The following is a 17,251-nucleotide window of genomic DNA, read 5'->3' on the forward strand; positions in this document are numbered from 1 at the left end:
AGACTATTACTCTGGGCCCAAGGTCATATCACATTTAAATTTAAATACTGAAAGATCTCTGCTTTTAAAATTGCCTTGTTGAGATATTGCTTATATGAAGTAAGTCATACATATCTAAAGCACAGAACTTTTAAAAAAAATATTTATTTTGTATCCTTCAAAGGCAGTGTTAGAGAGGACACAGGGAGAGACATTATCTATGTTCTGGCACACCTCCCAGCTGGCCATGCAGCAAGGGCTGAACCAGGCTAAAACCAGGAGCCAGGAGCTTCATTCCACTAGTTCATTTCCCAAGTGACTGCATGGGCCAGAGCTGAGCCAATCCAAAGCCAGGACTTGGGCTATCTTCTGCTGCTATCCCATGCACATTAGCAGGCAGGTGGATCAGAAATGAAGTAGCTGAGATGTAAACCAGTGCCAATATGGGATGCCAGTAGTGCAGATGGTGCCAATATGGGATGCCACTGTGCCGGCCCCAAAGTATGCAACTTAAGTTTGGACATGCGTACACTCTTGATATTGTCACCACAATCATGATAGTATGAAATCCATCACCTCCAGAAGTATAGAGAGATCTCTGTAAATCCACATTTCTTACTCTCAATCCCATGTTTCACTTCCAATAATGAGTATGTCAGGAGTAAAACCTTTGCTGTAATGCTTTGTTCCTAATAGGGTCTGATGGGAGCTCATGAGTTAATGAGATAACATAAAGAGCATCTTGGCCAACCCAGTTGGCCGTCAACAGAAGGTTGGGTAAATATGTGTTGGAGCGAAAGGAACACCCCAGTGAAATGAGTGAATGGTAGGCTCCCACAGCCACGTGGACATATCTTAGAAACATAACATTAAGCCAGACCAATCTTTATTTTTAAAATATTGATTTATTGGTTGGTTGGTTGATTGATTTGAAAGACAGAATGACACAGGAAGAGTGAGATGGGGACCCAGAAAGATAAATCTTCCATCTGTTGTTTCAGACCTCAAATGACTTCAATAAAAATTGAGGCCAGGCCAAACCCAGAAGCCAGGAACTCCATCCAGATATACTATTGGCCCAACTAGCTCAAAAGTGATGGGTTAAAATCAGAGATGAATAAAGAGATGCTGCAATGAATACCACAGAAATATATAAGTCAGAATGACTACAGATAGCTATATGCAAACAAATTGGAAAATACAGAAGTAATGGATCAACTTCTGAACACATGCAGTCCACCAAAATTGAGTTGAAGACACAGAAATGAAAACAGAAAACTCCAAACAAGCAATCCACTTAAGAAATGGGTAAAAGACATGAACAAGCGTTTCTGAAAGGGTGACATTCCAATAGACAAGAGATGCATGAAAAAAATTGTATTATATACATGATGGAATACTACTCAGATGTGAAAAAAATGAAATTCTGTCTTTTGCAACAAATTGGGTGTACTGGAGACCATTATGCTTAGTGAAATAAGCCAATCCCCCCAAAAGATAAATATCATATGTTTTCCCTGATTTGTGGTAACCAAAGTCAAAAAATAATGTATATGAGTTAAACTGACACTTGGAGATTTGATTATTGTTCATAGCTTTTGTTTATATTCCTGAGGAATAGTGTTTGTTCTACTTACTACTTATTGAATTCTTTATTTAGTGGAGGGTTAAGCTTATGACTATAAAGAAAATTGCAAGTAGGTTATTGTAAAAAATAAAAGAAGATTAAGCAACCAAGGAGAAAGGGTGAGAGGAAGGGAGGTTAGGGTGGAAATATCATTACTCTCTTAAAACTGTATATGAAAACTTCAAAATTATTGCCTTTTTTAATTCAAACAGAACAAATACTCTATCTACTGAAGCACGTTTTCCCATTTTTTCCCATTTTATTGTTTAAGTGAAAGATCACTTTAAATCCAAATGCATCAATTAATGGCAAAAAAGGGACATACATGTATGTGGAATCAGAGTTGCTTAATAACAGTGTGGCTATGGAAATCATCTCAAGGCCATTGTGGAGTTGCTGAATGGACCACTAATCCTTTTGCCCCATTACCACTTTGTTGTTATTGGCTCCAGGGAAAAAAAAGTGTCATAAAAGAAGAACAGCATTAAGTCAGGATGTTTTGGGTCTAAAAATACTGAAGGCATAAGACCAGTGAAGACTGCAACAGTTTTGGCACCTTATAAAACCATCTAGGGAGAGAGAAATCTAGAAGCAACACAGACAGATTTAATTCTGGGAGGGCCAAGCTGTCCTCCAAAAGTGGAGGGGTTTTGTTAGCTGAAGTCAAGCATGCTAACTGCTTTGGTCCTTCTGATCTCTAGAAAGGGAGAGTCAGTTGCTCAAAATATATCGCTGGTAAGTGACTAGGTCAGGATGTCCACCCACTGTGCTCTTCATCCACCATACCATGCTGCTGACTTGTTCAGATCACCTGAAGGTTTTGTTCTTCTTTAGAGATATAAAAGGCAGTTGTATTTTTAGACCAGAAGACCTGGTAGTTTTGTGAATGTTGTAAGTACTCCCGATCTGTTCCACAGCCGAGCCTTTCAGGGCCAGGGCTTCTCACTGTACTCTTTCCAAAACACAAAGAGGCTTTACGCCTCTGAGTCTCTATTTCTTTCTTTATTAAACAACAGCCAGTTAGTACACAGTTACTCCTTTTAAGCTAAAAAATGCTGAAGTAGCTTTTAATGCAATTTTTGTTTAAAGCAACAGACTTCATAGGGAAGACAAGCAAAATAAATCTTACATATGTAAGTCAGTATATACTGTTGCTATTGGGAAGAATTTGAAATTGAGTAAGGTGAGCAGGTAAGGTTTCAACAAGAAGAGGGCTTGAATAAATATCTAGGGAAAAAATGTTCTAGCTGTGTGGATGTCTAAAGGATGAGCCTTTCATGTGGAAGTAAGTGCAGTCACTCTCAGTCAGGTGAGTGTATGGACAGTGGAGAGGGTAGTATGACTAGAGAATGAAAAGAAGGGATAGAATAGTGGATGTGATCAGATAGATACAAGTAGGCCAGCTGATGGGTCACATAGAATTTTCGTTATGTCGTAAGGACTTTGGACAGCAGTGTGATCTGGCTTGTATTTTAAAGGATTTATTTAGCAGCTTTGTTGAAAATAAGCCATTGGACCCAAAGTAAGGGAGCATAGCATTACCGTGTCCAGCCTAATGTAGAAATGATGGGATGATGATGTGTTTTGCAATTGAGATGCGTGAGATTTTTTCCTGTGCACCTGCTGTATTTATGGGCATGGAGAGGAATGGGAGCCTTATCATTCTGAAAACATTTTCTTTAGTTGACTTTGTTTCTGTATAATGGTCATATTTGCATGTGACTTTATCTGACTTCTACATTTCAGTAACGTTTTCTTGCAAGAGAGGGGAGCATGCTATCATGGGGATGGTATTTGTCGGTTGTGACACTGTGGCTGCGTCTGGTAGTTGTCCCAGGATAAACAAGGCTGCATGGAAGTGCTGTTTGATGGGGAGGGTTGTGGACACTGTCAGCATCCATCAGCTGAAGGAAATGTGGCTAATGGAACTGATGGGCACCATGGGGATGCTTGCAAATAGTCAAATTGAGTTTCACTGCACACCCCAGTGTGCATCAACCGATAAAGGGAGCCCACATTGCAGGCTGGCCATGTTGTTCTTCACTAGCCTCAAGCTTTGCTTTTTCTTCTTGTAAATGATTTTGATTAGAATTTGCTTCTTATTGCCTTTAACATCTATATGCTATGTTAAGGTTGCCTGGGAAGTTGTTTCTATAATACATATGCCAGAAAGTAGGAGTAATCTTCTGATACACTAGATGATGATTCAACTCTGGACAGGTGATCTTAACACACAAACAGCCATGAAATTCTCAAATACAATTAATTTTGATGTGTGTGTTTGTATTTATGTGCTTTAAGGGTAGAAGATATGTATTATAAATAAAATCTATAAAGTGTCAAAACTGAAAACTGATGGGAGCTAATTGGCTGATTTAGTTGCTGCTGACTCAAAACTTCCTTTAGGAATCCCATTTCAGAGTGCTAGTTCATTTTTTGGCTGCTCTGTTTCCAATATGGCTTCCAGCTCATGTGCCTAAGAGGCTGGGGAAGGAGGACCCATGTGCTTTAGTCCCTGCCCCTCATGTGGGTGACCAAGATGGAGTTCCTGGCTTCAGCCTGCTCCAGATATGGGTATTGTGGTTAGGAATCACAAGATAGGAGATTTTTCTCTCTGCCTTTCTCTTTTCCTCTCTCCCTTTCAAATAAAACAAAAAGGAAAAAACTACTCAAATATGCTTTGATAATCTTTCAAGGATATGTGTGAATTTTAACCATCCAGAATCAGATCAAATATGAATGGATATAGTACACATTAGTGTGAACATGAGCTCTCAGTAATACAGGGCACAGTTCATAACCTGAGTATATTTAATTAAGCATATTTCACATTTTCCTTAGGTGTAAAATAACCTAGGTGATCATTTTGTATGGTTATGTATTAGGAATATACAGTAGGGACATCATTGTGGCACAACAGGTTAAGCCTCCACTTGTGACACTAGCATCACATATTGGAGTGCTAGAGCAACAGTTCAAGTCCTGGTTGCTCCACTTTCAACGGAGCTCTCTGCTAATATGCCTGGGAGAGCAGTTGGCCATGTCTGAAAAGCTTGGGGCCTTGTGACCCACATGGGAGACCCAGGTGAACTCCTGACTTCTGGTTCCTTAACTTTGGGCTGGCTTAGCACTGGCTATTGGAAACATCTGGGGAGTGAACCATTGGATGGAAAATTGCTCTCTCTCTCTCTCTCTCTCTCGCTCTCTGTCATTCTGCCTTCCAAAGAAATAAATACATAATATTTTTTAAAGAAGTGTAAAGTGAAAATTATATTGAGATATTTGATTTTCTAATTTTTTTTAATTTGCCCAATGACTTTACTGCCATTAGTCTCTGCAACAAAAGTGGATACTTTTGGGCCCGGCACGATAGTGTAGCAGTTAAAGTCCTCTCCTTGAACGCGCTGGGATCCCATATGGACACGGGTTCTAATCCCAGTGGCCCTGCTCCCCGTCCAGCTCCCTGGTTGTGGCATGAGAAAGCAGTCGAGAACGGCCCAAAGTTTGGGACCCTGCACCCGTGTGGGAGACCTGGAGGAACTTCCTGGCTCCTGACTTCGGATTGGTTCAGCTCCAGCCATTGTGGCCGCTTGGGGAGTCAACCATAGGACAGAAGATCTTCCTCTCTGTCTCTCCTCCTCTCTGTATATCTGCCTTTCCAATAAAAATGAATCTTTTTTAAAAAGTGAATACTTTTAGCTCTTGATTTCGCTGTTTTAAAGTCATCTTTATGCCTTTCCCACTTTCACATCCATGATGTTTGGTAGTCATAGACATGCTCACGTTTTTCATCCCAGGAAGAGGCAGCACAGGTGCATTTTATAGGAAAGGAAATACCACGGTATAGAAACAGATTCACTTGAATTTAGAGTGTGAGACCCTATCACTTTACACCAAACTGTTCTCATTAGCTCTTTTTTTTTTATTATTCATTGATTACATTGTATAGCTCTTATGTAGCATCCCTCCCGCCACTCTCCCCCGGGATTTGTGGAGCTCTGGAAGTTATAGACCAGATTTTTTGCAACAAGATCAATTTGGTAGCTATAAACAGTGATGACAGTGTTCTTATGTTTGCGATTCCTAACCAATGCATTTCTGTACTTTTCATTCCTGGTGCCCTCTTAGAAACTTGCATTAGATTCAAAAGATATAAAAGCTGGTTTTTAAAGTCAGGTAAAAATCTTACAGATATAATGCTGAGTGAGAAGAGTAAGTGACAAGAGATAACTAAAATACAATTTGTTTTATAGAAAGTCCAAATACAGGCAGAATGAAACCACAGAGTTAGGACCCGAAGGGTTAGTTACCCTTGTTTTGGGGTGTGTATGATTAATGGGAAAGGGGAGATGCAATATTGATCTGGGTTCTGTTTACACAGAAGGGTCATTGACCTTTTGTCCTTCAGTAAAATTCTTTTTAATACTCTTTTTAAAAGATGTACTTATTTTTATTTGAAAGGCAGATTTATAAGAAAGAGAAGGAGAAACAGAGAGAGAGAGACTTTCCATCTGCTGGTTCACTCTCAAATAGCTGCAACAGCCAGGGATGGGCTGGTTCAAAGTCACAAACCAGGAGCCAGAAGCCTGAAGCAGCTTCTGGGTCTCCCACATGAATGCAAGGGCTTAAGGCTTTGAACCATCCTCTGCTGCTTTCCCATACCACAAGCAGGGAGCTGGATAGGAAGTGGAGCAGCCAGGATGTGAACCGGTGACCATATGGGATCCCAGTTTGTGCAAGGTGAGGATTTAGCCACTGAGCCATTGCACCAGGCCCGTAAAATTCTTTGTTAATGCCTTGTGTTCATCAATGGCAGTTTTGTTTAAAAGCTTTAAACTTGCAGAACAGTTCTTACACATTCATTGAATATTATAAACTGGCATTGCCCACAAATCCAGTTACCCTTGTGGTTGTCATATCTAAGCCAGTTCCATGTATTTGCAGTCCTTGGAGCTCCTGTGCCGCCAAGCCAGCTACTATGGAGCCAGGTTGAAGTATTAATCCGTATCAGCACTGCCAGCCATGTTTTTCCTGGAATTCTGATAAAGCTTTAGTCAGCCTCTTACAATTCACAATCTCTCACCAACTCTTCTCCACGTATCCATTTTCAGAAGAGCACGGACCATTGCATAACAATAGCTCTATCATTTTTGAAATGTTCCCCAAGGTCAGAGCCTGAAGGAAATAGACCTCAAAATTACTCTGAGCAAAACTCAGCGTTAATCAAAATGGAAACCGATGGCCATGGCCGTGATGTTACTCTAGACTGCTGATATTGAACTAAAGCCACAGCTTTCTGAATGCTGTAAACAGAGGAAGCACAGCAACAACTTAAAAGATGTGGCTCAGCAAACCTTTCTCAGTTTCCACGATTTACTGGCTGAAGCTGAAATGAATCTTGTGTATTATGGGTCAGCCCAAGAGATAAGCTATTTGCTTGTAAATCATTGCTTCTGCTTTTAAATGTGACTTCTAGTATTTTGTTGCTGTTGTTGTTGTTGTTGTTGTTATTTTGGCTTCCTTTAAGTCAGTCTCATGTTTTTTAAACTGAGAGATCTTTTCAAGTGTTCCACCAGCAATTTACATGCTGTGACTTCTTTCTCTGCAGTATCCTCTGTCTTCCTCAGAAGAGGAGAGGCACATTTCCATCCGGCGACCTAAAACACCAACCTCAGGTGACTTCTCTGACCTTAATACGCAGACCAACTGGACCAGGTCACTTCCACTGCCAACACCAGAAGAGAAGATGCGGCAGCAAGCACAGACAGTCCAGGCTGATGTGGTTCCCATTAACATAACCGGTACGCCCTGTGTGAGCACACGGATGTGGATTCAGAGTGCAGTTGGGAGTGTGACCATGGCTTTGTGTTGGTTCCAGGCTCTTAGCATCTCATGTGTGCGTTGGAGTGAGCAGCTGTGATCTCGCTGGCTTCCTGCCCTGTGTTTAATAAAGAACCTGTTGCTTGTTAGGTCAATGGACTAGGTCACCAAACATCGGTGCTTGAAGAACACAGTTGTCCTACAGGTCATATAAAGAGTGTTGTGTTTAATTGAGTTGCTTTTTAAATAAGATTTTGGTTTTATAGGCTCACCTTAAAAATGAGACCCTGTGTAAGAAAAAAATGCATACTCTTCCTAAGGGTATTTATTAGATATTTGCGTAAGTGAAAAAATAATTATTTTCTGAGATCTGTCAGTGATGGATTTTTTTGCTTGTTTCTCAAGTAGAAAAAAAGAAAAATTCTGAAATAAAAAAAACAAGAGACTTAAGAACTGTAAAATATTTTTAAAAATCTAATAGAGGTGATAAAATTATGTTTTTATTTCTGTGGTTTGAATTCCACAACCTTCAAGTGAGAATCTATTCCTCTGAATATGATGAGAATATTTTACATTAAGCTACAGTATAAACAGAAATAACCAAAGCTGAAATTTATGTTTTTCTGTAACATCATATTCAGCCTTTGTCATTTGTGATAAGGTTGTAGATAACAAGGAACATAAAACTCAAAGGTTATCTTCCACAAACTAGAAAGGGATGTTCAAAAGTATCCAAGAGAAGGGGTCAGACAAGAAAGCTTGAGCAGGGCTGAAGTATAGGCATGCTGGACTTAATACTGCAACCATGGGCCTGTGTGCCATAACAATAAATGATTAACAGTCATTATTGATAAGCAGCCCACAATTCATAGCTCATGGAGTCAGAGCCTGAATTAGTTACGTGACCCAAAAGTGTGAGTTTCCGTGAAGAAGTAGGATGGAAAATAACAGTATTCTTGGACTTGGAAGCTGCTTCCACTTTTTTTTTTTTAATGTTTATGTATTTTTTATTTGAAAGCCAGAGAGAGATGGAGAGACAGAGATTCTGCAGCTGCTGATTCCGCCCCCCCACAAATGGCCGCAATGGTCAGAGCTGAGCCGACCTCAAGCCAAGAGCTTCTGGGTCTCCCATGTGGATGCAGGGTCCGAAGGCTTTTGGGTCATCCACTACTGCTTTCTCAGATCAAAAGTTGGGAGCTGAATGGAAAGTGGGGAACCTGGGCCATACCACCAGTACTCATGGGGGATGGAAGTGCTACAGTGTGGGGGATTAGCCTTTTTTGAGCCACCACACCGAGAACTTTTTTTTTTGAGCCACCCACTAGAGAACTTTTTACCATAACATTAGGGAGTTTTTAAGAGGTCAGTATCATTTTGAGAATTATTGAGAATTTTAAAAAGAAAAGAAAAGAAAAAAGCTTATAGGATGTCTAAAAATTACATTTAGAAATCTTATTTTGAATTCCATAGAAATGTACTAAATAAATAGATGAATTACCTTCAATTCCACGCACATTTTTTATGGTTATTGTGCTTAAAACTTTAAAAAGTTGCCCAAGATTTTATCCATTTTTTCTGTTGATCTGTCTTGAATGTGTTCCTCATTCACCTAGCTCACGTTTTATAAAAATTATTTTTGCAGGTAGTCATGTTTTCAGAACAAAGTATCATATTTATTGTTTCGTGAAATACATAAGTAATACTTTTCATACAAAGATGAATTACTTCATTGATGAAATACAGCTGAAGTGTAATGACATTATGTTTAATTAAATGCCTCAGAATTAATATTATAAGGAGACTGTACTATTTAATATGACAATCTTTAATGAAATTACAATGAAATGTATTATCTTGAGATCTGGAAACTTTAAAAATAGCTTCAAGAATAAAGAATTATTTGTAATGAAATGCATTGTCAGAAGAGAAGACAGTGCCGTAACTTTGAGCTTTGATTCTTTCTGTTTGATGACTAAATGAATATGAATTACCTAGAACTTAAAAGGAAGACTTGAAAATACCACGCAGGAAAGGTGACTGACAAACAGTAGATGAGCAATGAGTTATGTCAAAATTCAATTCACTCTTAATTGAGTGGTTAACATTTTTGCCGAAATGTCAAAATTAAATATAATACCTATTGCATATGTATTGATCTATTTTTTTAGATCTGTGTGTTCACATAAACATACTTCTTAAAGTGTTCATTTTGTAAATCTAGAATAAGAAGCAATAAACCTGAAATTTTCACTTTAGGTAATTGAATCGATGTAGGCTATATGGCTTTTTACTCTTTCAGAAAGTTCATGGAGAATGGAATTTAAAAGGTAAATTAGGCTGTTTAGCCTAGACGTTAAGATAGTACATTGTACATTGGAGTACCTGGGTTCTAGCCTGGCTCTGGGTCCTCATTCAAACTTCCTGCAGATCCACACTCAGGGAGATAACGGTGGTGACCCAAGTCATTGGGTTCCTGCCACTCATGTCCTCCTGTTCACCCACTCCTAATACACTGTTACAGGCATTTGGGAAACAAAGCTGTGAGTGAGAGCTCTCTCTCTCTCTCTCTGTCTCTCTTTTGCTACCTCTCAAAAAAAATTTTTTTTTAAGGGAATACATGTTTATGAAGCGTCTTCAAAAAGCTAATGGATATGTATACTATGAAAAGACCTATGCATGAATTTAAAAATTATTCACTACAGTGAACTATTTTTCGTTGTATTTTTTTCCATGAACTCATATACCAAAGCCCTAGATTTTTGAGAAAAAAGTGTAGCTTCCTCTAGCACGCTGTAGTGTGTTCATTATTTTGGGTGAGCACTGATCCTCTAGCTTAGTTTTTGTTAGGATTCAGTTAGAAGGGAAATGCCAATGAACACATCATCTGAAATCCAGAGTAAAGCCACTTGTCAGCAGATAGAAATGAGGGACCAGGAACTACAAGCCTGCAGGTTTAGGTAGAACTTATAGTTAATAGTCCCACACAGACCTGGCATATAATAGAGATTAGGAGGGAAAGAAACTTTTAAGAAAGTCCATATAAATGTGCTGCATAATCTGGCATAAGGGATAAAAACTTCCATGTAGAAGATGAGCATATAGGGTAAATGAACTTAAAAGTTTTATTTTAGTTGAAAGGAAGGGAGAAAGAAAGAAGGATACAGAAAGAGATCTTCCATCAAACTCCCCAAATGTTCGCAGCATCTGGGGTTAGATGGGAACCAGAAACTCCATCCCTGTCTTCCCCATTGGGTGACAGGGCCTAAGTCCCTGAGCCATCACCTGCTGTATCCCAGACTGTGCATTAACATAGGAGTAACCTATGTTATCAGAAATAAAGCCAGGATGTAAACCTAGCATGGGCATGGCCTCCCCATGCAATGTCTTATCCACTATGCCAAATGTCTACCCTGACGCACTAAACATTTCTTATGAACTGACTTGATGTTTGAGCTACCTAAGTATATTTAACAATAGTAACTTTGTCTAATGCTATTGCAATGAAGGGGGATGATTTCATTGTCACAGATTTCTTGGCTAGCTGTTTTGTACCAGGCATTAGTGGACTGCTGGAGGAGGGGCATAAAGCAGTCATGGTAGATGGTCGTGCACAATGGGGAGTTAGGTACCCTTATTCAAAGATGGTGCGTGTGGGAAATGCATCCTCCTCTGGTTTCTTTCTGAATTTCCCCGGTGCTTATGGTGGTTTAATCCTTCGTCTTTAAAACTTGAGACTAACCAACTTCAGTTAATGTTTTGTCCCTCCTTAATGTTTTCATACAAGGAAATGTTTTTCTCTGCTGCAGGAAACTAATGGACCATTGTGTCTGTGCCTTACCCATTCAGAGGTCACTTTTGCTACTGCACCTGGTGACCCATTTCTCATGGCAGTGGTGTCCTCTGGGGTCTCAGGGTCTTCTTTTAGTCCCTTCTGTTTTCTCTATTGGAAACAAAAAGTTGCAAACATTTACAAGTCTGCAAGCATTTATTTAACTTTGTTCTTTAGCAGGTTGGTTTGATAATTCCTGTTTGTAACACTCTATTTTGTTTGAATAAAGCTCACAATTTATTCCTTTCAAAATAGAAATTACACTATCCACAACATTCCCAGTTTGAATATGTGTCATGCCAAAGAGTGATACTTTTATGCATAAGAATGACAGAAGTATGTAATTTGTATATATGAAAGTATTTTTAAGAAATCTCTTTTAGGAGAATGATCATTTACAAAGATCAATGATATAAAATTTTCCTTCAAGTGAACAACGGATCACTGACATTTCAACAAATTTTATTCTTTTATGGTTTTCCATGGTGTGTTAATTGTACAAGTTTGTCCTCCAGCATTTCTGGTTTGGTTACAGCATTACCTGAAATGTCTGAATTAGGATCGGTGTTAAAAAATGACCGTGAAACAGAGAGAAGCAGTTCAGCTTTAACAGCTGCAATGCTACTGGGTCTTGTTGTGGTTTAAAGTACTGTATCACCATAAGGCTTTTCATTTTCCTCTGTAATTGTATTTCATACCATAATATAGTCTATCAAAGTCGATAGCTGCCTTGTCTGAGCAACAAGCTCTTCCTCCAAGAACCCTTGATTCGGTTCTTTGATTCATTGCACAGGATGTTACATTGTTACATGGATCTCTTCAGAGAGACCAGATGAATACTTTGCCTTTGTTCCCCCAACCCAATGTCCATGCTGGTGTAATGAGCGATTCTCCTCGCCACAGGACCTTTGTGGAACACTTTCGAAAGCGTTCCTTTTTTAAAATCTCATGGGAGCATTCTTTAGGTGTGTTACAAATTTGCATTTGCTACTCTGGCTCATCTGGAAATGAGCTCAGGATGCTTCCATTGCAAGAACACACACACATACGCACTCTCTCTCTCTCTCTCTCTCACACACACACACACACACACATATTGGAAAAGAGCCTTATGATGATAACGTGCTTTCCTTCCCTTTTTGCCCTTCAGCTCCATCGTCATGTGACTGGCTAACATCATTATTAATACCTTCTTATCATTTGACAACAAGCTGCTGGAAGGAAGTGCATGATGTCAGCTTGCTTGGAAATAACATTGCTTTGCTTGTTCTACTGCTTTACATTAGGGGAGAATTTCGATCGCCAGGCCAGCCTTCGGCGGTCTCTAATTTACACAGACACTCTGGTAAGACGACCGAAGAAAGTCAAAAGGAGAAAGACTATTACAGGAGTCCCTGACAACATACAGAAGGAGCTAGGTATGGCTCATCAGAATTGTATTCTCTTGCTCCTCACTGTGGCTCGCCTCGACCACCTAACCTCATTTGCGGTGCTTATCCAATCGATACATTCTGATAGCCGTTCAGGACCCTGAAGGCCATCTGCTTTCCTAAATGAGGTGTTTGGTACAAACCTTTACAGCCCTGTGCAGTTACTTGCATTGCAGGGGAAAGAGCAAACCTGAAAATTACTCACTGGGGTGATGGAAATTGACAGATTATCAACTCTGTGTACCTTGGGCTTGGGTTGTTTCTGCAATTAAATTTGCTTTTCATTTAAATCTTTTCCTGAAACTGGAAACTCATTTTCAAATTAGGAACTTCATTTTTAGTGACGATGCTGGTGGCATTTTGTCAGGGGCAAGCAGTATGGGGTTATTGGTTTATGTCGTTGCATTGAAAAGAAATCATTTGGTTGGATAACACCTACATTACCTCCAGTGAAACATTTTTACAGTTATTTTATTTATATATATAGTAAATATTGCCTACTGGAGAGGGTTGTTTTGATTCAGTGTTCATTTACTCCTTTTGTTTCTGCTTGTCTTTGTATGTACTTGGGATAATTATCCCCTTTTTCTCTAAATTTACTTCCTCTGCCTTTTTCCTGAGGCCTGACAGACATGCCAGCATAACATGGCTCCTGGGTCATGAGCCAGGTTCTGGTACCAGTCTGCTTGAGGTGAATGTTTACTGTCTGGGTGACCACAGTCACATTCCCACACCTCCTTCACATTTGAAGTTGATGGTGTTACCAGAACCTGCCCTTCAAGGTTGATTGAGACTCACATGAATTGACTTAGTACCTGATACTGCTGTAAATGCAGTAGCTTCTCAGCATTATTGTAGGGAACAGAAGGCTATCTACCTGGAAATTTGTTTCTTTGTCCTTGGCCAGCCTGTGGACTTAGTTCATACTTTAAACAGTTTCACGGGAAATCCTTTCATTTGGGAGTAGAGGAGCATACTGCAATTAGTACATATTTTCAGCTGATGCTTTTATTTACTGTGGAAGTGGAAATTCTGGAGCCTGAGTCATTATTTCTGAAACCACAAGCATGTCTGTCGAAATGAAGTTATCCTAGCTAGTGCTGTCCCTGTTATAGTCCCAGGGGTAGCATTTCGGTTCCTGGGTGGTGTGGACTTTGTGCCTGTGTCTTCCTCCACTGCAGCATCCCTGCTGAAATGCCTGGTATGGGGAAAAGGGCAGGTTTTCCCTGATTGCCCTGCTTGCCCTACTTGCCCTAGCATTTGGTCTCTTTTGCCCTGAAATTCTAAAGCGCATGGGCGTTGGCCTCTGGGCCACAGCAGCATTTCCCCAAAGTATAACAAGGCTTGGCTTCTCCCCTCGGGTGCCGGCCTTGTTGCATATTGGGGTGGGAATGTAGAAACAAAGGCAGAACTGCAGCTGTACCCATGGGGCTATGAAGTGTCTGTCCTTAGTGTGTGTCCTGGACACTGCGCCTTAGGACCTGCCAGGCCACCCATGGCCGCCTTAGGGCGCCACATTCCTCCCGTGCACCCTTGCCTTCAAGTATCTCCTGTTTGTCTCTCTTCCAAATCTAGTGCTGCCTCATTCGTTCAGGCTCATTTACTCCAAGGCTCTCTTCTCCCGCTAGTTGAGCTGACAGCTAACTAATTTGAAAATATAAGCTGGACACACCATACTCTATGGATGTTTAATAGGATCATTTCTTATAGCACTTCAAATAACATTTATACTTTAGTCTTTTGGGAGATGGTTCCTTAACTTAAAGGAATGACTTTGAAAATAAGCACTTAAGCCCCATGTACCAGTTTGATGTGTAGAAGAAAGCTGCATTTTAAGTGCTTTTCAATAAAAATAGGTAGATTTTTGGCTGACTCTGTTTTAAGGAATGTAAGAATAGTATGTTCCGGATACACATAAGTATCCAATATGCATTGTCTACATGCATATGTAATATGAAAACTAAAGTAGAGTTATAAATTGTTATCAGCTATGTTGCTAAACCAACCAGCATGAAGCCAGTAACTCAGTTGTTCCTTTGACCTTACTGGAATTGTCTGACCAGCTAGGGAAATCACATCTGGAACTTGAGTCTTTTTTAAATCAATAATTAAGTCCCTGGAATTCCATGTTTGTTTCTGCCTCTTTTGCCTGTCACACGGAGACCACCACTAATGCTGGAGAAATCCACAAAATAGCTTTCCCACATCATCTACATGGTCACTGCTGTTAGACGTTAAGACACTGGATGTCGTTGCACATAACTGGGACAATGGCAGCTGAGCTGGAGATAGCTTAAAAATAGACCAGGAGGGCATTGGGCTGCAGCTGGTGAAAATGCCTCCCAAGACTCGGACATCCCACGTTTACGTGTGTGAATTAGAACTGCAGCTTCTCTGCTTCTGATCCAATTTCCTGCTGATGTGGCTAGGAAGACGGAAGATGATGAACCGAGTGCTGGGCCCCTGCCACCTGTGTAGGTTACCCAGATGTGAGTGTGAGCTCTTGCCTCTGACCTCTTCTTGCCTTTTTTTTATTGTGGATACTTTGGGAGAGAACCAGAACCAGTGGATAGATGACCTCTTTCTTTCCTCTCTGCCTTTTAAATCTGTATGTATATCTTTTGAGAGAAGATGAGTGGATAGAATGGGAGGACTTTGATATGGCCAAAAATTTTTATTATATGTTTGCTCTCTTTTGTAGACATGTAGTTGACTTTGCCTTTTGCTCTCAGTATTTCTATTTCTAAGGATCCTGGTAAACAAATCTTTTTTTTTTCTTTTTAAATTTATTTATTTTTATTGGAAAGGCAGATATACAGAGAGGAGGAGAGATAGAGAGGAAGATCTTCCATTCGCTGGTTCAGTCCCGAAGCGGCCAGAATGGCTGGAGCAGAGCCAATCCGAAGCCAGGAGCCAGGAGCCAGGAGCCTCTTCCAGGTCTCCCAGTGGATGCAGGTTCCCAAGGCTTCGGGCTGTTCTCAACTGCCTTCCCAGGCCACAAGCAGGGAGCTGGATGGGAAGTGGAGCAGCTGAGACACAAACTGGCATCCATATGGGATCCTGGCATGTGCAAGGCGAGGATTTTAGCCACTACGCTACCACGCTAGGCCCTGGTTAACAAGGCTTACACTAACTAACTAATGATTAGTAAAAATAGAGGTTTATTTTTTTTATTAGTGTTCTTCTAGAAGAGAAGTATAAGGATGGCTCAATCCAATTAGACCAAAAAAAAAAAAAAAAGATGTGATTAGAGGAAGGAAAGGCTTTGGCTAGGATAGCTGTGTTCTGCCACTGGACCCTTCAAGTTGCAAAGAGCTTTGGCTCCTGCAGAACCAACCATCAGAAGTGTGTCTGTAATTTAGAATGTGATGTGATGTTCAATGATATGCAGTTTATACTCCAAATTCACTAAGTAGGGGCCAGTGCTGTGGCATAGCTGCCTTCTGCGGTGCTGGCCTACCCTATAGATGCCTGTTGGAGCCCCAACTGTTGCATTTCTGATCCAGTTCCCTGGTTCCTGCACCCAGGTGGGAGACCTAGAAGAAGCAGTTACTGGTTCCTGATTTCAGGCCAGCCTAATTACCAATTGTTGTGGCCATTTGGGAGGTGACTCAGCATGTAGAAGAGCTCTCTCTCTCTCTCGTTATTTCTAAAAATTTTTTTATTTACTTTTTTTACTGTTTTTTATTTAATTTGTTATTTTTTATTTCTTAAAATTTTTTGCATGTTTTCTGTGTTTTTTTCCCTCAGAAGAGCTCTCTTCTTTCCTTCTCTCTTTGTAAGTTTGCCTTTCAAATTAAAAAAAAAAAATAAATCTTTTGAAAAATCCACAAATAGTAAACTCTGGGGACTAGCAACATATAATGCTTTCAAATCAAGGTTTATTTCTAAAACATGTCTGAAAAATTAGAAAATTACAGTATGGTTAGGATTTTTTGACTGTTCAATGAACAGGACTGGATTTCACATTTTAAGATTTATTTATTTTTATTGGAAAGTAGGATATACAGAGAGGAGGAGAGACAGAGAGGAAGATCTTCCATCCGATGGTTCACTCCCCAAGTGACCACGACACTTGGTGCTGCGCCAAGCTGAAACCAGGAGCCAGGAGCTCTATCCGGGTCTCCCACGCGGGTACAGGGTCCCAAGGCTTTGGGCCATCCTCAACTGCTTTCCCAGGCCACAAACAAGGAGCTGAATGGGAAGCAGGGCCGCCAGGATTAGAACCGGCGCCCATATGGGATCCTGGTGTGTGCAAGGCAAGGACTTTAACTAATACTCTATCGCACTGGGCCTGGGTTTCACATTTTTCTTCCACTTTATAACTATACAGAATGTGTCTGAATACCACATTAGGCTTCATCTTTTACAATCAGATCAGGTTTTCTTGGATATATATTTATATTTTGCTACTGAACTTATCCACCCATACATATTTCCTAAGGAGCAAAAGTCTTATTTAAAGAAATACCATGGGGTTGGGCCCTGCGTGGTGGCCTAGTGGCTAAAGTCCTCGCCTTGAATGCACCGGGATCCCATATGGGCGCCGGTTCTAATCCCGGCAGC

At 40.3% G+C, this 17,251-nt stretch overlaps 1 protein-coding gene across 7 annotated transcripts in view; it reads left to right on the forward strand.

Moving 5' to 3' along the window:
• The window catches only part of NHSL1 (NHS like 1), a 262,622-nt gene that overhangs the window by 232,457 nt on the left and 12,914 nt on the right, over window positions 1-17,251 (forward strand). For 5 of the 7 annotated variants that reach the window (XM_058670560.1, XM_058670650.1, XM_058670589.1 and 2 more), the window contains exons 4-5: window positions 7,215-7,407; window positions 12,542-12,673. In XM_058670560.1, coding sequence (XP_058526543.1) covers window positions 7,215-7,407; window positions 12,542-12,673 — 325 coding nt within the window. The remainder of the gene's footprint in view (window positions 1-7,214; window positions 7,408-12,541; window positions 12,674-17,251) is intronic. The other 2 variants (XM_058670709.1, XM_058670766.1) reach the window with 1 other exon arrangement.

The sequence above is a fragment of the Ochotona princeps genome, chromosome 1 (genome assembly GCF_030435755.1).
Source record: "Ochotona princeps isolate mOchPri1 chromosome 1, mOchPri1.hap1, whole genome shotgun sequence".
In the NCBI taxonomy this organism is placed as follows: domain Eukaryota; kingdom Metazoa; phylum Chordata; class Mammalia; order Lagomorpha; family Ochotonidae; genus Ochotona; species Ochotona princeps.